At 46.0% G+C, this 24,145-nt stretch overlaps 2 protein-coding genes across 3 annotated transcripts in view; one reads left to right on the forward strand and one right to left on the reverse strand.

Moving 5' to 3' along the window:
* The first annotated feature begins 3,450 nt into the window (after positions 1 to 3,450).
* Positions 3,451 to 24,145, forward strand: part of FANCM (FA complementation group M) — a 48,016-nt gene continuing 27,321 nt past the window's right edge. The window contains exons 1-6 of one of the 2 annotated variants that reach the window (XM_081875737.1): positions 3,451 to 3,916; positions 6,439 to 6,611; positions 7,426 to 7,503; positions 9,370 to 9,528; positions 22,021 to 22,149; positions 23,977 to 24,109. In XM_081875737.1, the coding sequence (XP_081731863.1) occupies positions 3,487 to 3,916; positions 6,439 to 6,611; positions 7,426 to 7,503; positions 9,370 to 9,528; positions 22,021 to 22,149; positions 23,977 to 24,109 (1,102 nt within the window). In that variant the 5' untranslated portion in view covers positions 3,451 to 3,486. The remainder of the gene's footprint in view (positions 3,917 to 6,438; positions 6,612 to 7,425; positions 7,504 to 9,369; positions 9,529 to 22,020; positions 22,150 to 23,976; positions 24,110 to 24,145) is intronic. The other variant, XM_081875736.1, reaches the window with a different exon arrangement.
* LOC309350021 (heme-binding protein 1-like) lies at positions 10,921 to 17,853 on the reverse strand. The gene is made up of 5 exons (XM_081876520.1): positions 17,581 to 17,853; positions 15,103 to 15,194; positions 14,267 to 14,408; positions 13,886 to 14,069; positions 10,921 to 12,670 (listed from the first exon to the last, which is right to left on the reverse strand). The coding sequence occupies exons 1-5, from the start codon at positions 17,840 to 17,842 to the stop codon at positions 12,499 to 12,501; spliced, it is 852 nt and encodes a 283-aa protein (XP_081732646.1). The 5' UTR covers positions 17,843 to 17,853; the 3' UTR covers positions 10,921 to 12,498.

Below are 24,145 nucleotides of genomic sequence, written 5' to 3' on the forward strand. Positions count from 1 at the left end.
TCCCAGGCTAGTGTGCCTTTTCTTCTTTTGTTCCTTAATTACTTGAGAGATATCTTGAGTGATTTCTTGAGTGATATCCTGAGTACCACTTAGGTGGGTCATTAGGTGGGTCATTAGTACCTAAGTGGTACTCAGGATATCACTCAAGAAATCACTCAAGATATCTCTCAAGTAATTAAGGAACAAAAGAAGAAAAGGCACACTAGCCTGGGAACTTCCTCTCTGCCCAGAACATTGGAGGCGATACACCACACCCCCTCTACAGTATTTATAGGAACTCAAACACTGAGATCCAGCTCTGTTCCAGTAACAAGAAGCCGAAAGCACCAGCCTGAAGATGACGAGTGAGACCTCGTCGAAACGTCGCCTAGACACCCCAACTTTTACACGGGAAGACACCCGAGGACACCAAAACCTGCATATATATATATATATATATATATATATATATATATATATAAAAATAAATAAAATTGACCTATGTGGACAATTAATAATGCACAATCAGTAACTGATTTGTGCCACCCTGCTGTATTTTTTATGAGACAGCGGTATGCAAATATATATAAATATATTATAGTGTAAACTATCCTGTGATCCTTGGATAAATGATGGTATATAAATTTAAATTATAAAAATACAGTAGCAGGATGTGGGTAGGTAAATAGATACTTCAAGGGGACTTTGTATCCCTGTTTCATTTAGTTTTGCTTTGACAGGTGATAACAGAAACTCCTCTGAAATTTATTGAAATGGGTAACAGTAACAGCACTCCCACCAGAGCAGTAAACAGCATTCTAGTGCTGACCCTTCGCTGTACAGTTATTTCAGATATGCATTACATCTCTTGAAAATGCCACAAGGCTGCTGGTTTTCTCTTTTGCTGGAGAAGCTGAAGGGAGAGAAAAAGAATCCTCTTGGGTTATGTTGTGGGACCTCTGATCTTGCAAAGTTTCCGGCCAAACCGAAACAATGACAGCAGCACCAGTCTGTCCCTTTTATTATTCAAGATATTTTACTTGGCTCCCCCTTTAGGCTTGATAATCCGGTCCTTTCCCTGGCACTGGCACTTCCCACTTCCTTTCCCTCCTCTTACATGCCTCCTGGAGACTCTGATGATGAGACAAAGCTGCTCTTATACAAAGAACTATATAAAAAATAAATAAAATTGTCCAGTAGCACCTTAGAGACCAGCTAAGTTTGTTCTGGGTATAAGCTTCCGTGTGCATGCACACTTCTTCAAATACTTCATGCTCTCCCTACCAGAATAACCCTGCATACCAAAGGAGAGAGTATGGCAGCCTGTCTGACTGCCCTTGAAGAAAGGAGTTGTGGCAGTTGTGGACTGAGGAGGAATTCCCACATCTGCTTTCCTGACTGCAGGACTAATTGTCCTTTAGTTCTGTTGGATAGATATGAAAGATCTCCCCTGACCAAGGGAGAGGGACATACCTTTTAAATAACTAGCTTTCCAGGTTGCTGGTGTAATAAACATAAATCTGCCCTTATTCCCTTATGAGGGACGCAAGAGCCCTTATAGAGTCCTTTGCAGGTTCTCCATCAGTCGGAGAAAATAACAGAGGCCAGCCAGAGAATATTGAGAAGCAAAGCAGCTAGGAAGCCTGATTTTTATTGAACTGTTGCAACAGGGTGACCCCTTCAGAAGCAGGAGAAGGAGGAGGACCCAGAACAAAGGTGTGTCCGCCCTTATATATACATTTTAAATTGCCCGCCCCGGAGTCCAAGACCACCCCCAGAAGCATCATGCATACATCACGGAAAGGGTGGTCTACAACAGAAATCCGAGTGCGTTGTTTACCTCCTGTCTGGTAGGTTACCTGTTAATGCTTACTTGATTGGATACCCTGGGGAGCCTGGCCAGTCTTTTGTAATGATAAATACTTAGTTCCTGAGCCAGGTCACAGGCTCACCCTATTCAAACACAGACATACCCTTAAGACAGGATTTGTGAATGAAAAGGCAATGAGGAGGCTTTTCTATTTTCCTTGACCTTGCAGAAAAATCATTTGGTCAGTTTGGGAGTCAAAATGGTTCCAGGGCTGTTTTCCTGTGCTGTTTCAGACATGTCGTTTATACATTTAGGTATATGTTTGCTTGGTACATTTATGAACATTTATTAAATATATAAGACCTTAGATTTTTTATTTCACTGGTTAGCTGCACCTTTCGGTACCCAAGTGGGAAACAAAATTCTGTGATGATTTGTAAAAACTCGCTAATTCAGTCTGGCAGGTAGCACCTACACTCTGGAACTCCTTCCTATTAATGTCAAGCAGGTGCCCCACTGTCCTCTTTTCGGTGCCTGCCAAGTACACAGAATCAAAGAATTGGTGGGGACTTCCGGGTTAGCGCCGACGACTAATGGCAGATTCCCTCTGAGCTCCGGAGGGATTGGCTCCGCGGGATCGGGTCTTACCGCTGCGGCGAAGCGGGGACCCTCAAAAATCACAGGCAGGAGAAGCTTGTGAGCGTGGGGACTCGGTGGGCACCATTTGCGCCCCCCAAGCCGCGAAGGAGCCTTTTTAAAGGCTCTGGAACGGGACGGGGTGAGCGGCGCGGTGCTGAGAGTCGATTGCTTCTTCCGCAGAGTGAAGCAATTCTTTTTTAATGATGGCATTTTTTTCTTTGTATTTTTCTGTTTTTGGTGTTGTACTGTGCATTTCTTTTTGTTTTTTTGTTTTTCTTATGTTCTCTTTGTAATTTTTTAAAAAATCTGAATGAATAATAAATAGAATCAAAGAATTGGTGGAGATGGAAGGGACCCAAGGGCCATCTAGTCCAGCCCCAGGCACTTCTGGGATTTCAGCCCTTGGTCACCCATCCAATTCAAAACCATGCTGGTTCCTGCTTATCTGGCAAGGCAAAAACAAAAACAGGATAAAGCATAAATTACTGATAGATAGTAAGGAAAGAGGGGGATTTGCCTTGCCAGACTTGGTTTATTTGGAAAATTTTTTTGTGTGTGTGTTTTAATTGCAATGTGTAATTTTTGTCGTGTTGGAAAATCAATAAAAAGCAATTAAAAAAACAACAACTATTGCAGATTTTTTTTAAAGAAGAGAGTGAAAGTTCATATGATTTTTACTTTGTTTCAGCCTACTCTCTTCCCGTACGTTTCAACTTACGGCTCTCCATTACCTTCCTGATATGGCTCGCTCTATCTATCTTGCGAACGAGGCTTTTGACGCGGCGAACTTCATTGACATCAAACTGGGTCGGGAAACAGGCGGCGTCACGATGCGCTCGGCGCATGCGCTCCCGGGCTCCCCTTCGCCACGTGAGCCTCTGGGGAAGCCCCGCCCAGGCGGCCGTCCGGCCAATCAGGGCGGCGCGCAGCCGTCCGGGGCGGGGATGGCGCGGCTTTTTGAGGGCGGCCGAGCGGCCGTTTCAAGATGGCGGCTGCTCCGCCCGCCGCTGCCTGAGGGGAGCTGCTCGTGAGGGGAAGGCGGCGGCGGCGTGGGCGGCATGAGGGGCGGCGGCCGGGGCGAGCGGCAAGCGACGCTCTTCCAGGTGTGGGGGACGCCGCCTGCCGCGGCCGAGGAGGAGCCGGAGCCGGAGCCGGAGCCGGAGCCGGGGCCGGGGCCTCCCTCTCCGGTGGGCTTCGCGGGCGGCGCGGCGGGCCGGGTGTGGCTGTTCCCGGTGGGCGCCGGCCTGGAGGAGCGCGGCTACCAGGCCCGGGCGGCGCGGGCGGCCCTCTTCCAGAACACGCTGCTGTGCCTGCCCACCGGGCTGGGCAAGACCCTGGTGGCGGCCGTGGTGCTGGGCAACTTCTACCGCTGGTTCCCCGGGGGGAAGGCCCTCTTCCTGGCGCCCACCAAGCCCCTCGTCGCCCAGCAGAGGGACGCCTGCGCCGCCCTCATGGCCCTCCCCGCCCGGCACATGGCCGCCCTCACCGGTGAGCCCGGCCGGGGAACCACGGCCACTAGCAGTACTAGTCTCATTTATTATAAAGAGGCGGGCGGCGGGGGGGGGGGGAGAGCCCAAGGATGGCCCTCCTCACGGGTCCCAGGAATTGCTACTGTTGTCATTGTTATTATTAATGTTATTATTATTATTATTATAAAGCAGCTTTATTATTTATTATAAAGAGGCGGGGGGCGGGGGGGAGCCCAAGGATGGTCCTCCTCACGGGTCCCAGGAATTGCTATTATTGTTGTTATTCTTATTCTTATTCTTATTCTTATTATTACTACTACTACTACTACTATTATTATTATTTATTAGTATTGTTATTATAAAGCAGCTTTATTATTTATTATAAAGAGGCGGGGGGGGGGAGAGCCCAAGGATGGTCCTCCTCACGGGTCCCAGGAATTACTACTGTTGTTGTTGTTGTTGTTATTATTATTATTATTACTACTACTACTACTACTACTATTATTTATTAGTGTTGTTATTATAAAGCAGCTTTATTATTTATTATAAAGAGGCGGGGGGGGGGAGAGCCCAAGGATGGTCCTCCTCACAGGTCCCAGGAATTACTATTACTATTATTGTCATTGTTATTATTACCCTCTTCATGGGTCCCAGGAATTACATACTATTGTTGCTGCTGTTACTGTTAATAATAATAATAATAATAAGCAGCTTTATTATTTATTATACAGAGGCGGCGGGGGGGAGGGGAGCCCAAGGATGGCCCTCCTCACGGGTCCCAGGAATTACTATTACTATTATTGTCATTGTTATTATTACTGTTATTATTACTGTTATTATAAAGCAGCTTTATTATTTATTATAAAGAGGCGGGGCTGGGGGAACCCAAGGATGGCCCTCCTCACAGGTCCCAGGAATTACTATTATTATTATGTTGTTATTATTACTGTTAATAATAATAATAAGCAGCTTTATTACTATTTATAATACAGAGGCGGGTGGGGGAGCTGAAGGATGGCCCTCTTCACAGGTCCCAGGAATTACTATTGTTATTCTTGTTGTTGATATTACTGTTGTTACTGTTATTATTAATTCAGTTAAACTCTGACCAATTTAATTATGCAATAACGTGGCACTGGCCCAAAGGACCACAATAAATGTGATAATGTGTAGCCCCGGAAATCCCTGAGTGCGCTTCCAATAGAGAAGTTATGGCAACCTGTTGCTTTATGAAACTGATGATTTCAGTGGCGTAGCGTGGGGAGTGTAGGGGGGGCTGGCCGCACCGGGCGCAACATCTGGGGGTTAGGGTTAGGGGGCGCAAATTACTTGCCTTGCCCCGGGTGCTGACAACCCACGCTACGCCACTAATGATTTTGCAAGCTGCCGCCCCCCAGAATTGGGGCAGAAATACAGCTAATATGTGAATCACAAAGATACAGCTGTAAGCTAGAACATAAGTTGCTACATGGTGCAAATGGCTGCACGTAACACAGGTTCCCAACATGCACACTAACACAATGTAACAGAACATGGTGGGAATCAGAACTTAATCAGCAGAAATTGCGCGTGTGTGTTAAACATGAAATGAGGTAATGATGTGTATGATTGGTGAAAAATGAAATACTTCATTTGAAATTTTATAAATACCACTGCCTAGACCACTGGGCAGGGTTGCAGTTTTGCAGAACAATCTGACTGTAACCTATTGCTTTGCAATAAACAACATTGGACCCTTAACTCCTCACGTTTCTGAGTTTTATTGGAATAAACTCGGGAGATAAGCTATTTTCTGGCTTACAACAATAATACTGTAGTAATAATGAACAGTGGGGGTTAGGAGCCTAATAAAATAAGTAAATAAATAAATAAAATAAATAAATTTATTCCCCTTACAGGGACTCAAAACAAATTAAAAAATATCCTTCCAGTAGCACCTTCAAGACCAACTAAGTTAGTTCTTGGTATGAGCTTTCGTGTGCATGCACACTTCTTCAGAAGAACAGCTGAAAACTTGGGGAGACAGTGGAGGAATAAGAACAAGTGGTTGGAGAGTTGGCTTCAGAGGCTGATGCGGGAGAGGCACGCTTGGGGCAGAGGAAGGCGTGCAGCTGCGCTCCTGCAGGTGCACCAGGGCGTTTCTTCTCCGCACTCCTCCCAGCACCATTCCTCCTCTGGTCACTGCTGCGGATGCAGGGCCTGATGGTTTTCAGGCACTGCAGAGGTAGGCAAGGGAATCTCAGCTAAAAAAATAATAATCAAAGAATTATAGAGCTAGAAGGAATTTCCCTTGGCCAGATTTAGTTCTAGGGCAGTTCACAATAAGCATCTGGACCAATGTCTTCTTTTCACATGTGATATGTGCCATATTTTGCCTTTTGCGCCAAGATGCTCTAACATGGAAAACTGGCCTTTGTTTTAAGTGTAAGAATGGGTTTGTTGGCAGCAAACACTGCTGAAGCGTGGCCTTTCTGTGAATCGCCACTGAAACCATAGTGGGGTTTTAGGTGCCTTTCTAAATGCTTGCTTGTGTTGTTACAGGAGGTACCCAAGTGGCTGATCGGAAAGAAATCTGGCAAAATAAGAGAGTTTTCTTTCTTACGCCTCAGATAATGGCAAATGACCTTTCCCGTGGAGTGTGTCCTGCAGTGAAAATTAAATGTCTGGTTATTGATGAAGCCCACAGAGCTCTTGGAAATCATGCTTATTGTCAGGTAGGGTGACTGTTTGCAGCTTGAAACATAAGTTTTTAACTATAAATTTAAATATGTGGTAAGGTGTTTGATTATGACTTTCTGAGGATTTATGTATATCACATCCTTACTTTAAAAGTGATATTAAAAATGCCATAAAGCAAGGGGTTCAAGATAACTTAATTTTGTTAAAACTAGCCAGTTCCCAGCCTAGTTGGTTCCTAACTGAATAAGGCTTTGGAGACCAAGTAATCCATTCTGAACAAGTGGAAGAGTAGTGGGAAAATGAAGTTTGTGTCCTGAAAGGTTGTTTTTAACTTGAAGTCTTTCATATGCTGTATTATGCAGAAAAAAGCACTGTACTTTGGGGTTTTCTTATTGCAATATTTACAAGAAGTTTAGCAGCAGCAGAAGTATCAGATGGATGCCTGTCTTGTGCCTCTAGATAGCTCTGAGGTCCTGTGATTTAACTGGGAAGCAAAAGCTAGCTGTCTCAATCCCCACTTCACAGGTCACCATAAACAAGTAGAGCATTGCAATCAACATGGCTTTCTGTGCTGCTGGTTTCTTTCTCTTAGCATATAGAAGAAACCAACCATGAACCCTGGATTAGCATTGCATCCAAGCCAGGAGATATTGTTTGTTCTCTCCAACACGCCCCCCCCCATATGTCAGAAACAGCAAGCCAATGAAAAATAAATAAAATGCTGCTCTGATGAGCTTTAGGTGTGAACTAGGAGGGCTTTTGCATGTCATTTGGGAGCCTGTCTTGTAGAAATTTGTTTTTCGGATACAGTAGCATAACAGTGGCGATGAAAGCTATTTCTTTCTTCAGGTTGTGAAAGAATTGTGCAAATATACGCGGCAATTCCGTATTTTGGCTCTAAGTGCTACTCCTGGCAGTGACACAAAGGTAATTCAAGTTCTGTTAATCCAAGGACCTGGGGAGGAAGGGGCTTGCTTTGGCATCCTATGCCTGTTTAAAATGTGGCTCTTTTTAGCAGGAGGGCGTGATTGGGTTGTTTTTATTTTGATTATATATTTTGTGGTTTTTATGTTTATCTTTTCTGTGAACTGCCCTGAGACATCTGGGTATAGGGCAGTATATAAATTCAATAAATAAATAATAATAATAATAATAACTTATTATTTGTACGCCGCCCATCTGGCTGGGTTTCCCCAGCCACTCTGGGCGGCTTCCATAGAAACCAAAAAACACTAAAATATCACACATTAAAAACTTCCCTGAACAGGGCTGCCTTAAGATGTCTTCTGAAAGTCAGGTAGTTGTTTATCGCTTTGACATCTGCTGGAAGGGCGTTCCACAGGGCAGGCGCCACTACTGAGAAGGCCCTCTGCCTGGTTCCCTGTAGCTTTGCTTCTCGCAATGAGGGAACCGCCAGAAGGCCCTCGGCGCTGGACCTCAGCGTCTGGGCAGAACGATGGGGGTGGAGATGCTCCTTCAGGTATACTGGGCCGAGGCCGTTTAGGGCTTTAAAGGTCAACACCAGCACTTTGAATTGTGCTCGGAAACGTACTGGGAGCCAATGTAGGTCTTTCAAGACCGGCGTTATATGGTCTCGGCGGCTGCTCCCAGTCACCAGTCTGGCTGCCGCATTCTGGATTAGTTGTAGTTTCTAAGTCACCTTCAAAGGTAGCCCCACGTAGGGCGCATTGCAGTAGTCCAAGCGGGAGATAACTAGAGCATGCACCACTCTGGCGAGACAGTCAGCAGGCAGGTAGGGTCTCAGCCTGCGTACCAGGTGGAGTTGGTAGACAGCTGCCCTGGATACAGAATTGACCTGCGCCTCCATGGACAGCTGTGAGTCCAAAATGACTCCCAGGCTGCACACCTGGTCCTTCAGGGGCACAGTTACCCCATTCAGGACCAGGGAGTCCTCCACATCAGCCCGCCCCCTGTCCCCCAAAAACAGTACTTCTGTCTTGTCAGGATTCAATCTCAATCTGTTAGCCACCATCCATCCTCCAACCGCCTCCAGGCACTCACACAGGACCTTCACCGCCTTCACTGGTTCTGATTTGAAAGAGAGGTAGAGCTGGGTATCATCTGCATATTGATGGGCACCCATCTCGCTGAAGCCCCCAGTCAGCTGGTGTTCCACTTGCACCATCTGTGGCACCTCTGAATGCCAGCTGCTGGCAATTGCGAGTTGGGATAGTGCTTCTGTCCTGCTCAAGGCCTTTGGGACAACTGGTTGGCGGGTGTGAGAATAGGGTGCTGGACTTGCGTCTTTGTGATAATATTATTAATCTAACCGAGGGATGTAAATGTTACAAGACATAGTGCAGGCCTGTCCAACAGCTCAACAACTTTGGTCCTTCTTTCCAAGAAAATCTCAACTCTGGTCATTCCAATGGGTACATCCCTGCCAGTTTATTTATAGTGGGAGCAGATCTCAGTCTCTTGGAAGTTGGACACCCCTGATACAGTGTAATATATAATAACATATAGTATCTACATTAAACGACAGTGCTACCTGCGGTTGCGAACGGGATCCGTTCCGGAGGTCCGGCTGGATCCCGAGGTTTTCGCAGCCTGAGGATCACTGTTACACGCATGCGCATGGTGGTAGAGCACTTCTGCGCATGCGTGGGGGGGACGGACACTTCCGGGTTTGCCGCTTTTGCAACCTGTAGTTTGCATTACCCGAGGGCAAGGTAACCCGAGGCGCTAGTGTTTGCCCGATTTTTACTGTGCTAACATGATGCTAAGTAAAATACAGCCAGATGGTATTTTTTTTTTACGATTTCTTTGCAGGCTGTGCAACAAGTTATTTCCAACCTGCTGATTTCACACATAGAACTATGTACTGAAGATTCTCCTGATATCCAGCCTTACACTCACCAGCGGCAGGTTGAAAAATGTGTTGTTCCACTTGGGAAGGAGCTGGCTGAAGTTCGCAATGCTTACATCAAGGTGAGTCAGAAACTTCGTATTGCGTGGGTAAGAATGCAGGAGGCAGAACTTCAGAGCAGAAATGGTGGTGAAACATTTGTTGAAAGCAGCTTGTTTTTATTCTTCTAAAGAGGTGTCTTCATTTGTTCTGTGAAACTGGATTTGCTTTTGGATTTGTTTTCCAAGTGCTGCTTTAATCTTTCAAAAATGTCACTGGTACCTGATCGTGACGGTTGTTTTTAGTCTCTCACTAAATGACATCTGAGTGGACGATTCTAGTGTTGGCTTCCTTGTAAGAATGCAGTGAAGGAACTTCAGGAAACTGTCATCCTGATTTCCTTAAGTGGGTCCTGTCCCTAGGGGAAAGTGGCCTTTGGAGCTCCAATCTGACCAGTGTATATTACATAGCCATGAACTGGGGTTGGGATCTTCTGCTGGCAGGGATTATGGGCATTGTCCTGGTTTTTCTTAGGTGGTGAAAAAATGCAAGTGGTATTGTTGCTTTGTGTGTGCGAGTGGCTTCCCAGAGGTGTCGCAATGCTTTCAATTCAGTCTCAGATGAGCCTGTCTTGAAATGAAGCCAGCACTGTCGAAAAGCCACACAAAACATAAAAGTGCATTGAGCAAGTAATAGTGTGATGCAGAGGTGGTATTTCAGACCACCCTTACTGTCCTCTACAGAGGTTTTGTTTGAGCAGAGTCTACCTTGAGGCTCTGTGTCGGTGTAGGGTTAAAGACAGGTGTGCAGTGACAGATGGGAGAACAGCTGCAGAAGGAGCAGTTCCTTTCAGAGAACTTGTAGAGGCCAGTTGTTCAATTTTTTTTGTACTTGTGGGTGCTAAATGGAATTGGTATGATACCTCCCCAGGTTGGTAGTTTACAAGCACATAGTGGCAGCTGCTCTGTAAGCATGTGGGCTATTGAAAATAGTTTCTGAGGATTGCTCCATAACCCGAGCTCCTTAATAATAGAATTGCAGAGTCGGAAGGGACCCTGAGGGTCATCTAGTCGAACCCCCTGCAATGCAGGAAACTTTTGCAATGCTCCCACCTGACTGGGGAGAAGGGCCAGGTGACCCTAGACAACTACATTGCCAAGTTCCATGCCCATTTCCTATCTAATATGACTTGCTGAAATTAAAGTCTCCGTTCCATGTTATCCAGGTTGTACAATGCATTCCTCTTCCAATACAAGTAATTTTACTGATTATTTTTATAAAATTCTGTCTGTGGTGTTGAAATAGAGGAAGGTATCCATTACAAGTGGGGAAACTAAGAGCAACAAAAGTTCACCTGGACGCTTTGCTAACTTTTTTTAGAAAAAGATGCCGGTGACTTAACTAATATATCAAAATTGCTTTTAGGTTGCAATCAAATAGTGTGTAAATTTATGAAATAAATAATAAACTCGGGATAACACAGAGCAATAAAGTTTTTATTCATGGCAACTTCCAACAGTAAACAATATATGACGTATATCTTTCACAGGTAAATTAGCAATTAGGATTCCAGCTTTATTATTTCTAGACTTGAATTAGTTTTTTTAAAAATTCGACTTACAAAAGATTTCATTTTGTATCCTAGCTGGCTAAGTGGATAATTTCAAAATGAGTAAAAACATGGTATTCTCAGAATGTGAAATTTCCTTCTGATAATTCTTCAAATTAAATACCAGTCAATCATTTTATTTGCTTGTGGGCTAGCAAAGTTTAAACTGTGCTGAAGGTGGCTTACAACATATAAAAAATACATAGCTACAAACATAACAAAAGTAATCATAAACAAAACATCAAAAAGTACACAACCAAACTGAACAATTGCCACACAAACTCTATGAACCAAAATAAGGATACAAAAAATTAACAGCAACACCCCACCTCCAACAAAACCCTCTAGAGTCTGTTCAGCAGCCTCAGCTTTTGTAGCTGGAGTCAGTCCGGGCCTCGCCCTACCAGGGCAGGTGGGAAAAGGCCTGCAGGGCAGGGAACAAGTCTTCCAGGACTCACAGCCAAGATATCAACAATGTATACAGTCCTACCTCATGTTACGTTTGCTTCAGGTTGCGCGTTTTCAGGTTGCGTCCCACAGCGGCCTGGAAGTACCGGAAAGGGTTACTTCTGGGTTTCGCTGCTCGCGCATGTGCAGACGTGCAAAATGACGTTATGCGCAGAAGCGGCGAATCGTGACCCACACAGACATGGGTTGCGTTCTTTTCAGGTTGCGAACGGGCCTCCAGAACGGATCCCGTTTGCATCCAGACGTACCACTGTACAACAAAACACTATTTCTGTTGATAAAGGAGGTAGCAATTTCTGTTCACCTATAGTAGATATTCAGAAGAAAATAGTCAATAGCATTGTATCTATAAAAATAAACTTGTGTGATAATGAGGAATAATTACTGTTAGCATCTGCTAGGGTATTATTTGCTCACAGACAATGCAGTTCATTTTGGTGGAGCTACCTCTGTAGCCTCTCTCAAATGAATGGCGATTGTGTAGCATCAGATAAAATGTTCAGAAATTGTGCAGTTTTACCTACAACTTCGACTTCCATTGAGTTAGTGAAGCACTCTTGCATGTCAGAATAAATACTGGGAAGAATCACAGAAGTGTAGAGTTGGGAGGGATGCCAAGGGAACAGAACACTATATTTCTCTTAATACAGAATATCTCCTGTGTCTTAATTTTGGTGAAAGTGCTTGAAATCTTAGTGACTACACATAACTGAAGCAACAGCTAGGAAAAACCCTTCAAAGCTGGCAACAGACACTCCAAGTTTGCCTTCTTAATCGCTGAGGAAGGAAGCTGGTTTGTCTGTCAGGCTATGCTGGTGGAATGTGATATTCGTGTTTTCTTAGGAAATAGGCTTTATAAAGTTAATGGCTACATAGCATTCTTGATCATTCCAGCTAGCTGACTAGAGTTCACCTGTGTGTTTCATGGGTGATCCATCAATGGAACTTGGCTGTCGTGTAGCTCAAAAATAGCCAGCTATGGTCTTTCAAGAAACCATATTTCGTTCTGTCGATTTGTAGCAGCTGGATTTGTGTATCCTGCAACTATGAAGGTATCTTGCAAACACAGCTCAGGACTCTCCAGAAGTTCGGCCAGCATATTAATTTCTCTTGCAATGGACGTTTCGTTGGTGACTCCTCTGAAGGCCCTGTGAACAAGCCATTTTAAAATAATATTTTATTCGTTTTAGACTTACAGCGATCCCTTGATTGTAGATTGAAAGTGGGACCGTGACATCAACAAGATCCCTGAAGTCACAAACGCTAGAAACTACCCATTTCTCTGTTTATATTATATATGTGCCTGCACACACACATATAAAAAGTGGGCTGGGGAGAGTGTTGAGACTGTTAGAGGCTGAATTCTGCATGCCACGTCTCATTCTCAGTGCTTGCTGATTTTTGTGTTTGTTTCCACACAACTATTTGATACAGATATTCTGCACTTGTAGTCTGGTGTCCTTCCTCCCATGGGAACCCAGAATAGCAAACATTTCAGTAATGAAAATAGAATTTTAAATACATTTAGGGTGAGTAGAAGGCAGCTTGCGTAACCAATCTTCCCCTTCCCCTCCTGCCCCCCATAAAAAGCTCCTCCAGAAGGTCTGGGCAACCACCTTTGACCCTCTGGAGAGGCTTTTGAGTGGGGCTAGGGGGTAGCAAGGGGCTGCAGGGAAGAAGAGGGAGAAAGAATTAGTTGAGTGAGTTGGATACAATCCAGTGATTTCAAGACCGAGATTTTAGTTGGTGTGTATGTTGGTAGTTATAGTTAAGCTGCTTTAGAAGCCCAATACCAGGATACAAATGTGCTTAAACAAACATATCCTGCTTTTTCATCAACTTAAAGAAATATCCAGAAGGCACTGTGTAGCTGGAGCCGAGATACCTGACAAGGTCTTAACACTTGCTTGGTTTTGTCTCCGACTGCTCCTTGCTTAATTAAAATTAAATAGCTATCTACAATCGCACATTTGCCTGCTTGGCACACTAAGCCAAACTAGGCTTACTGGGAGTGTGAGGGTTCTCAGAGGGTGAGGTCAAAGGGGCTTTGCTCCTTTCCAGGTGCATGAAAAAACCATGGTTACAGCTCATGGTTAGTGAGGAGAGTTTCACCATGTGCACCAGTTCAGACAACATGCAAAGCCTTGGTTTGGCATCAGGCCGGGTGGGAAAAGGCCAGCAAGGCAGGGAGCAGCTGTTGCAGGACTCACAGCCAAGGTTAAATAGCACAAAGTAAACATGAGAGGATTTTGGTTTTGAATTGTTCAGTGTTTGGAATGAATCCATGGAAAACAATGTGTCATGATGGTGAGATTTTCAGCTAATCAACCCTGGCACTTAGATAGGCAACTTTTGATTCTTACCTGGCATAAATAATGGTTGGAGGCCACTCTTCAATGACAACATCCGGATCGTTGGGCGCAGGTGGCTGTTCTTGCAGCCCACTGGGGAGGTAATATGCTACAGTCACAAATCTTGTGATGCCTGGAGTGCTCTCACTGGTGCGAACTATGGTTGCAATGGGAACAGTCATTCCCAAGTATAGGCCTGAGGAAAGCATATCGTCATTAGTAATTTCCTGACATTACCCGTCAGCTAGTTGTGAAGTTAAATCACACATGCGGAATCAAATTTTGCAGCCTTGGGAAATTTTGCATTTGGGAATTCTCCTTGCAGGATCAAATGGCACATTTATAAGTAATGTGGTGCAGTCAGAACAAAATGTGTGTCTGACAATTATTTACCTGATGAATTCTGCTGACAAATGTATCTCATAATCTTCATGAATCCTAGGCATATGCTCTGTTCATACTGCTTTTCTTGCACTTTGACGCAAGCCCATTTCGCCTTTTCATAGTGGCGTTTTTCATAAAGAAGATTCCCAAGCTGTAAAGTTTCAAAAGTTGCTGTTATTATTATAATTTATTACCCACATACCACCACCCTAAGGCAAGCTAAAGAGTTAAAAGGAAGACTAAGGCACACGGGTGGTGGGCCTTCAGGAAAGCTTTCACTTCTACCAGTATTTGACATCCACCACTGTTGTAGACTGTGAGTTTGGCTCTGAAAGGGGTGAATTCATTCAGAAATAATCAATATTTGTGATGGCTGGATAGGGTAATTCATAACACAGAATTTGTTCATATATACACAGTCTACCTGCCCTCTTGGTCTTTCAGAATGCAGCTAGGCTGAGAAGAACTCATCCAACCCAGGGGTTACCAGACTACAGCTAAGGCTAGGCTACCTTTCTCCATGAGGAAACGGCAGGGGGGAATATTAGCATTAGCTGACCATTACTTCATGCCTTTGAGGCCACTTGTGCATCCATTGACAACATACATTTTTAGACCTCTGCAGTAGGGTTAGAACATGTTAGGTAGGGAACAATTTTTTTTCTTTTAGAGCACAATTAAAATTGGGAAGGAACAAAGAGAGCTTTTAAAAACTAGTTTTAAGACCACTTTCCATTCACTAAAATCTGACTGCTTGTTAGATATACAAAAGTAGAAGCCATGCCTGTTTCTCTGCCCGCTCTTGCTATAATGCATGAAGGTGTATTTTAATGAAGAGATGATACCTGTTCTTTACGGGCTATCACAACAAATGGAACACTTTCTCTCTCCTGAGGATGGTTATTTCTGGTCAGCTGTTGGATTGGCTCTGCCATATCTGTAAAAATGTGATTAAATTGTTTATAGAAGTAAATATGCCTGATTCACATATGAAAATTCTTATGTGGGTGAGAATAGAACACAGGTAGTAAGAAATAGAACACAGTTTGGAAAAGGCTTGTTTCCAGGATACACTGATATTTATTGGACTTAAGAACAACCAACTAATTTTGTTTTGATGCCAAAGTAAAATTAATTGCAATATTTGCATAACTTATTTTGACTGGTCTATGTAACTTTGAGTTCAGTGCAATGCATTAGCACAGCAAATGTGTACAAGACATAGACATTACAGACTGGTGTGGATGACATCTCTGCACAGGACCCTAGTTGTAAGATTGCTCCATTAACTAACCTTTAATTACTATAACCAATTGTGTTGCTAACCAAACCAACTTCAAACCACTTCTCTATCTCCATTGGGGAGAAGCAGTGGTTGGTGCCATGTTTGGTGGGCTATGTTACAACCGTCACTGAAGCAGTTTGTTGTCACCTTATGACCTTTCATTGGTGTTTTAATAATTGGGCATGGCTTGGAGGGAGACTTCTCTGACACCCCCCCCCCCATCAGAGTGCTACTGGTCGTACATTAAACCTTTCATTGTAGGACGACACTTATGTCATAGGTATGCTGAGTTATGATAGAATATATTCATCTCTTGAGGCCAAGTGGCTGGACAGTCTTTGCCTTGTGGAAGGTAGTAAACACCTCCCACCCCAAAGTAGCTTTGAGGCTTATGTCCCCTTGCAGTGTGGTAAGCCAGGATTTTGCCATTATGTGCTAGAGCATTTGTCTGCTATTTCCCTGTAGATAATAGTTCTAGTTTCTCTTCACCACTACTTTCTGTGGTCTTAAGTTGTGATGGACAGAGTATCCTGCTCCATTGCCATAATTTGATGTGCTTCCGCCACCCCAGACTCCCCTCAAAACTACTAATGCACCATGCTGGGTTTCCTTGCAGAGCATTTTTGAAACCTTTGGCCAGCTTCAGCCTTCACTGTAGTTCTGTGATGTCAAACCAATAATAGCATTAAGTGTCAGCCGGGGTGTGTGTACTTAGATGGTTTTCAAAAAGGATTAAACAATTAGTGGGAGATGTATCTGTCAGTGGATATTAATCGTAATAGCCAAGGATGGAGCATCCAATTTCAGGAGCACCAAAGATCCACATTTGCAGGTGCTGGGGGCAATGATTTTGCTGAGTAAAAGAGTGGTTCTCTTACTCAGCAAGGCAATTCCTACTGCAGACTTCCAGGGCAACACTGGCCAGTGCACAATCCTACACAAAACCACTTTGGCACACCGTCTCTCCTCGCCCTTCCATCGAATGAACTCTTTGGAAACTCCCTGGTGGGAGGAACTAATTTCATGGCTTGGAAACACGCTGGGTGACAAACATAAACGAGCAGGTGGCAAAAGGTTTTTGGTAGAAAGTATGGTATCCATGCTCTGCTTTGTGGAAGCAGGTGCCCATCCTGTTGTAATCGTAAGAAGAGCCTGCTGAATTAGGCGGTTGGACCATCTAGTCCAGCATCTCACAGTGGCCAAACAGAGGCCTGTGGGGAACCCACAAGCTGGATTTGAGCACCTGAGCATCACTCTCCCCTCCTGTGGCCTCCACCAGCTGACATTCAGAACTGCTGCTGCCTCATTGTGGCTAGTAGCCAGGGTAGCCCTCTCCTCTGCCATGAATCTGTCTAATCCTCCTTTCATTCCATCCAAGTTGGTGGCCCACCCTCCCTGTGTCCTGTGGGAGGGAGGTCCACGCTGTAACTCTGCACTGTGTGCTCTTCTATCGGAACTGAACCTTCCAACATTCAGCCTCATTGGATGCCCATGAATTATATTGTACGGGGAGGGGGAGAAAAACTTTCCTCTGCCCACTCTCTCCTTGCCATGCCTGGTTTTGCAGGCTTCTCTCATATCGCCCCTCACTTGCCTTCTCTCTAAACTAGAAAACAAACGAAACCCCAATGCTGCCACCTTTCCTCCGGGCACCGGCTCCATCCCCTCGCTTAGATTCCCTCTACCAAAGCGGAAAGCAGCCTTAACTTCCTCCTGATCCTGAATGGGAAACAGCTGGCGGAGACGGCGGCCTGCCAGGGAAAGGATCGCTTCCCAACGCTCCTGCTCCGCGGAGCCCGCTCCTTGCAAGCGCTCCCTGTCTGTCCCTCGGAAGGCGCGCGCCTTTGGGAACCCGGAGCAGGCGCTTGCCGGCCAGCAGCGCCCCTTCCAAGCTAATCCTGGCCAAAGCGAAAGCCCCTTAAAGCGCTGGCGAGAGGCTTAGCCGCCGGGCCGGGGCGCGAGTGGAGTCCGCGCCTTTTGCGCCAAGGCGAGAGCGCGCCGCCCGCTCCCGGAGCCCGGCTGGCTGCCCCTGGCTTACCCCTGGGCACGTCCACGCGGTGCCCGCGGCCCACGCTCTGCCAGTAGCTCAGCAGGCGCTCCTGCTCCGGCTGCTCGTCGCCGGCGTTGTCCTCCAAGCTGCTGCCGTACGCCGAGTCCGGGCAGCCTGCCGCCCCCGCCGCCGCCTCGGCCGCCCCGGCCCCGCCGCCGCCCTCCAGCTCCTCCAGCGTGATGGCGCCCGGGGGGGCCGGGTCGCCGCCGCCGCCGCCGCTCAGGCGGCAAGTGCGCGCTGGGCTCTCCATGGCCGGCTGGATGGCGCGGAGGCGGCGGCGCTGGCAAGTGTCCGCGCCCGGGGCGGCGCTTGCTTTCTTAAGCTGCCCTGCCCAGCGGAGGGGAGGGGGCCCGGGCAGCCGCGGCGACGCCCTCCAGGCCCCTCGGACTCGGAGCCTGCAGGTGCCCGTGGCCCCCACCCCAGCCCCGCTGCCCGGGGAATCAGGTGACCGGCACTCCCTTCCCCGGTACCAAGGGGCGCCCAGCAAGCCCCCCACCCCACCCCCAGGGACGAAAGGATGGTCTCCTTCCTCCGCCCCCCCCCCAGCCTACCTCGCAGGGTCCTTGTGGGGATGGAATGGAGAAGGGGAAGAAGGGCGTGCACCGCCTCGGAGGAAAACGCCATAAATGAAGCACCCCCTTCCAATGGGCATTTCAGTCGGCTGCTTCTGGGCAGATTGGGGCTGGTTGTCCCGTGAAAGGGAGGCACAGTGCTGCTCGGGAGAGGCAGCAGGGTCAGCTGCCCAGGGCTCTGCCCGGCTCCTGGGCTTCAGTCAGCAGACCCAAGTATGGCACCTGGAGCTCCTTGGAGGGAAAAGGGAGATATAAATGAAATAAATAGAAACAAATAATAAAGGCAAGGAAAGGAAGCAGGTGTGTGTGTGTGTGCTCAGAGTACTTCTTATTCTCCATTTCCTGTTGGCCACCTTGCTTTCTGCTTTGCTTTGCTTTTCCCTAGGTGAGGTAGAGGACATTCCTTTGACAGAAGGAGGCTCCTCTGTTATTTTTGATAACCTCCCTTTGTTTGTGGGGTCATAGGAGGCAATGGACTGACTGGCGGGAGCCTCTCACCCTGTCCCTGTCCCTGTCCCTGTCCCTGTCCCTGTCCATGCACCCTATCCAGGATTAAAGAAGGGGGTTGGTGATGGTCCTTCACAAAATTGCCCTTTAAATGCAAATAATTTGTGGCAGAGTGGTGTAGTGATTAGAGTGGTTAGGCCTAGGAGATTAGGGTTCACATCCCCACTCAGCCAAGATATGCATTTTTCTAGCGAAGTGGATTTGACAGTTCCTTCATTTCCCTCCAAAGCAGAGATGCCTCTTTCTAATGTTGTTGTTGTTGTTGTTGTTGTTAGAATTTGTATACCGCCCTATACCCAGAGGTCTCAGGGCGATTCACCTATGTGGGGTACCTGAACAGAATATTGGGTTTCTGAGTGTGATGCTGTATAGGAAAGTGGTACTTAGCTGCTCTTCCCTCTTTGTTCTCCTCTGCACAAACTCTGAAAGAGAAAGCCAGGCAAGTTGGAGGGAGCAGAAACAAAAATAGTCCATGTAGCCATATCAGACTGACAAGCAGATCCTCAGTCTGTTTTGCAATGTGTCAACATGTGTGTGCTGCTCTGAAATGGACATGGCATCCTGCCATCTTGACTCATCAGCGTAGTCGAGGAGGAGGCTGCTGGCATTTGGAAGCTGCCAAGCTGAACTTGCTCACACAGGGAGCTGACTCCGTTATCTGCGCTGTGCAACTGGACTTCTTCTCAGCCTCAGCTTCCAGGGAGGAAGAAAAGGAGGATGCTTCGCAGTTTGAAGGTGTGAAAGGATGTAACCAGTGTTGACTTGCCCTGTTTTTCCTTGTGTGGCTGCCATGGAAGAAAGGACATCCTTTAGCCTGAGGGCACCATCATTCATCTGTTACCGTGACTGCAAATTGGAGTCATACTCATAATTCCCCCAGTTCTGCGTGCTCAACCTTTTCACTGAAAAATCATCAACTGGTTGGTTGTTAATGAAAAAGTATATTCATAGCTGGTACAGTGGTACCTCGGGTTACAGACGCTTCAGGTTACAGACTCCACTAGCCCAGAAATAGTACCTTGGGTTAAGAACTTTACCTCAGGATGGGAACAGAAATCGTTCACCAGTGGCGCGGTGGCAGCAGGAGGCCCCATTAGCCAAAGTGGTGCTGCTTCAGGTTAAGAACAGTTTCAGGTTAAGAACAGACCTCCAGAACGAATTAAGTTCTTAACCCGAGGTACCACTGTACCTGAATAGCTGTTTTTAGAATAGTAATTCAGTAGTACAGGGTACTTGGCCTTGAATAAGTACTGCACAAAGCCCATTTTTAATCACAAGTCTCCTGTATCAGTTACTTGCAATTATGTGAAGAAGGTGGTGCTGGGCAAGCATGCTGTGTCCATTTCCCTGCCTCCATTCCATAAAAAAAGGTTTGTAAAATGCAGACAGAATCCTGTCCTTAGTCGTGTCCTTAGACTGATTTTATGGTACTCTGGGGGTCTGATGCAAGTTGCAACCCAGAACATTTGAAGATGGCTATCATATCTCCTCTCAGTCTCCCCTCTTCCAGACTAACTCCTTCAAGTGCTCCTCTTAAGGCTTGGTTTCCAGACCCTTGATCAGCTTGGCTGCCCTCCTCTGCACACCTTCCAGCTTGTCAACATCCTCCTTAAATTGTGACGCCCAGAATTGGACACAGGACTCCAGGTGTGGTTTGACCAAGGCAGAATAGAGCAGGACTATAACTTGCCTTCATCTGGACACTAGACTTTTGTTGTTGCAACCTAGAATAGCATTAGCTTTTTCCTATTGCTGCTGCATCACACGGTTGACTCATGTTCAGCTTGTGGTCCACCAAGACCCCCATATCCTTTTCACACGTACTGCTAGTAAGCCAAGTGTCCCCCGTCCTATATTTGTGCATCTGGATCTTCCTGCCGAAGTGCAGAACCTGACATTTGTCCCTATTGAAATTCATTTTGTTGGCTTGCACCAGGTTCTCTGATATGTTAAGCTCATTTTGAATTCCGATTCTGTCTTCTGTGGAATTAGCTACCCCTCCCAGTTTGGTGTCACCTGCAAATTTGATGAGCATCCTCTCAATTCCTTCATCCAAGTCATTTATAAAGACGTTGAACAACAACAAGCCCAGGACAGAGAACCCTGCGACACCCCACTTGTCACTTTTTCCCAGGATGATGAGGAGCCATTAATGAGTCCTCTGTGGGTTTGGTCAGTCAGCCAGCTACAAATCCACCTAAATCCACCTCGTTCAACCCACATTTTACCAGCTTCCTCACAAGAATATCATGGAGGACTTTGTCAAAAGCCTTACTGAAATCAAGATACACTGTGTGTACAGCATTTCCCTGATTCACCAAGTTTGTAATTCCATTTAAAAAAGGAAATAAGAAATCGATTGGTCTGGCATGATTTATTTTTGAGAAACCCATGCTGGGTCTTAGTAATCACAGCATCCTTTTCTAAATGCTCACAGACCAACCGTTGAATTATCTGTTCTAGGACCTTCCCGGTGTCAGTGTCAAGCTCACCGGTCGGTAGTTACCTGGGTCTTCCTATTTTCCCCTTTTGGAGATGGAGACGGCATTTGCCCACCTCCCGTCTGTAGGGACCTCCCCTGTTCTCCAAGAATTCTCAAAGATCATAGACAGAGGCTCTGAGATTACACCCACAAGCTCCTTTGGTACCCTTGGATGCAGCTCATCAGGCCCTGGAGATCTGAATTCATTTAAAGTGGCTAGGTGTTCCCTTACTACCTCTCTTCCTATCTTGGGCTGCAGCTCCCTCCTTACATCATTTATTCTTTCTGTAAAAATAATGAGGAGATTGCCAAAGATAGCAGAGTGAAGATGGCCACTGTGTTGTTTCTAAGTAGGTTATGTTTGTTGAACTCGTTAGTTCCAGTCTGAAGCTCCAGGTGACTGGCTCCTGCTGTTTGTTTTAATAATCTGCTTTAGCTTGTTTTGTGAAAGATGACTTGAGCAGACAGGGTTACACGCAGGGTGAATTCTGGCCATATCAATATCTTTTACGTAAAACCAGGTCAAGAGATTGAACACGAGAAAATTTAAAGGGTCACCTCTGCATAACACCTTAGAATCAGAGTTTCTTCCTAAGCCACCACATTGTGATTGCATCAATAACCTTATTTAACTGGAATAATAATTGCCTCCCAAAGAAAATGTCTTACAGTCTTACGTTTCATCTAATGTATGCCATTTATGTAAGCTTTTTACATAAATACGCAGCAATATATTTCTGAGGAATGAATCAAGTTTTATTTAAATGGGGCAGAAATAGGGTGGCTTTCATCTTCTGTTCGGGTCCCAGTGTGGCTGTGATTGTGTCATGCATCCAATTTCCTTTGTGTCCTTTGTTTTACTTTTAGGTCCTGGAAACATTTGCCGGCCGACTGATTAGGCTCCAGGTTTTGTCTAAACGTGAAATTCCTGCACTTACTAAGTATCAGATCATTCTAGCACGGGATCAGTTTAGGAAAAATCCTTCACGCACTGTGGTAAATATTACTGTGCAGTATGATATTCTTATCAGAGAATGTTTGGTTCAAGGTAAAAGCAATGAAGCAGCATCTATCTGAGCACATGGGTTTCTTTCTGTTTAATGCACATCTTGAGTGTTCAAAGGGCTTCCTGTGCATTTTCTTATAAATTAGGCAACCACCTTTCCCAGACAGGTCATCAGCATTCCCACATTATTGGACTGAAAGCAAGTGGCTGACCTAAAAGAACCTCCCAGTGGGTTGACTAGACAGACAAGGTTTAAGCCTGGGTATGGTTGGTATGTTCTGTTCTGAACCGCCCTGTGACCTTTAGATGAAGGGTGATATACAAATTTAATAAATAATAATAAAAAAAGATATGATTAATCTGAATGTACAGCTCAGTTGCTTAGCCACTACCCTGTGCCAGCTGGTTTGTACTTCTTACCAATGAATATCCACATTAATTTCCACGCATCCCTGTAAAAATAAGGCACTGCAGTGATACAGTGGTGCCTCGCAAGACGAAATTAATCCGTTCCGTGAGGCTCTTCGTATAGCGGTTTTTTCGTCTTGCGAAGCAAGCCCATTGACAGATTAGCGCTTTTAGCGGCTTATAGCGGATCAGCTGATAAGCGGCTTAGGGCTTAGGAAAAGGGGGAAAAAAGGGAAACCCCCCCGCAGGAACTCGCAAGACATTTTCGTCTTGCGAAGCAAGCCCATAGGGAAATTCGTTTTGCGAAGCGCCTCCAAAACGGAAAACCCTTTCGTCTAGCGGGTTTTCCGTCTTGCGAGGCGTTCATCTTGCGGGGCACCACTGTATACCGCACCATTCTCAGAATTATTCTTAGGGGTCTGTCTAGGAAAGAGGGAGGAAAATGGTGAGGTCTAGAACTCCTTGCTCTCGCTTTTAGAAGATGTTTACAGGGTGCAATAATTAATTCTGAAAACTGGCTTGAGGATCCAAGTGATCCACATATTACGTGAGTTGTCTGGGCCATGGGTTTTCTCAGAAGTGATTCAGATGCAGGACATTCAGCCGGGCCACTGGTGCAGGGAGGCAGTTTGAAAGGAGTGACTCATACATGTGTCTTTGGGGGACTTGGCTTCATGGAAGGGCAAAAGGCAGTTGCTCAGTGGCAGTACGCACTGTGTGTCAAAGGTCCCAGCTTCAACCCCTGGCACTTACAGTTAAAGATTATTATTCATATATCCCACCTTTGGAGAAGGAAAACTCTGGTCCTAGATCTCTGCTGCCTTGTGGGACATCTTTGGGAGAAGAAAAGGCTCAGGAGTAAACCTTACACAAATCCAGGGTGGAGTCCCTAAGCCGGTTGGGTGGTGCCTTGTACGCCTCCTTATGACAACTCCTGCAGCCCAGCTGGTGCCAAGTGTATTGCTCTGCTTTCCTTTGGCGCCAAGAAGGGGTCTTGTTGTCTGAGCAGCCCAGGACTTCCAGACACAGTGCCTGGTCGAGTGCCCCAGAGATGCTGCTAATGCAGCAGTTTGTCATCACCCCCAGAGGCCTCTTGAGACAGAAGGATGCCAACATACAGATCCCACTTTTCCTCCAAGAAGTTAAAGGTGGCGTACATAGTTCTCCCTTCTCTCCATTTAATCCCCACAACAACCCTGTGAGGTAGGTTATGCTGAGAGCTGGTGACTGGCTCAAGGTAACCCAGTGAGCTTTGTGGCTGAGTGGGGTTTTGAACCCTGGTCTCCCAGGTCCATCACCCTTAACAACACAGCACACTAGCATGGCTAGGAAGAGACTCTTGTTCCTCCACCATATCGTTTGCCTACATTGGGTGTAAATGTTTCTCACTGGAACCGATGTCTCCACAGGGAATGCAACAAGGCGCAATAGAAGGAGATTTTGCTCTTTGTATTAGTTTGTATCATGGTTATGAGCTACTGCTGCAAATGGGAATGCGATCCTTATATATCTTCTTATGCGGAATTATGGATGGATCAAAAGGTAAGGGATTCCTTTGCATGTGGAACACCTTCTGTT

The sequence above is a fragment of the Podarcis erhardii genome, assembly GCF_964252035.2.
Source record: "Podarcis erhardii genome assembly, chromosome: 1".
Taxonomy (NCBI): domain Eukaryota; kingdom Metazoa; phylum Chordata; class Lepidosauria; order Squamata; family Lacertidae; genus Podarcis; species Podarcis erhardii.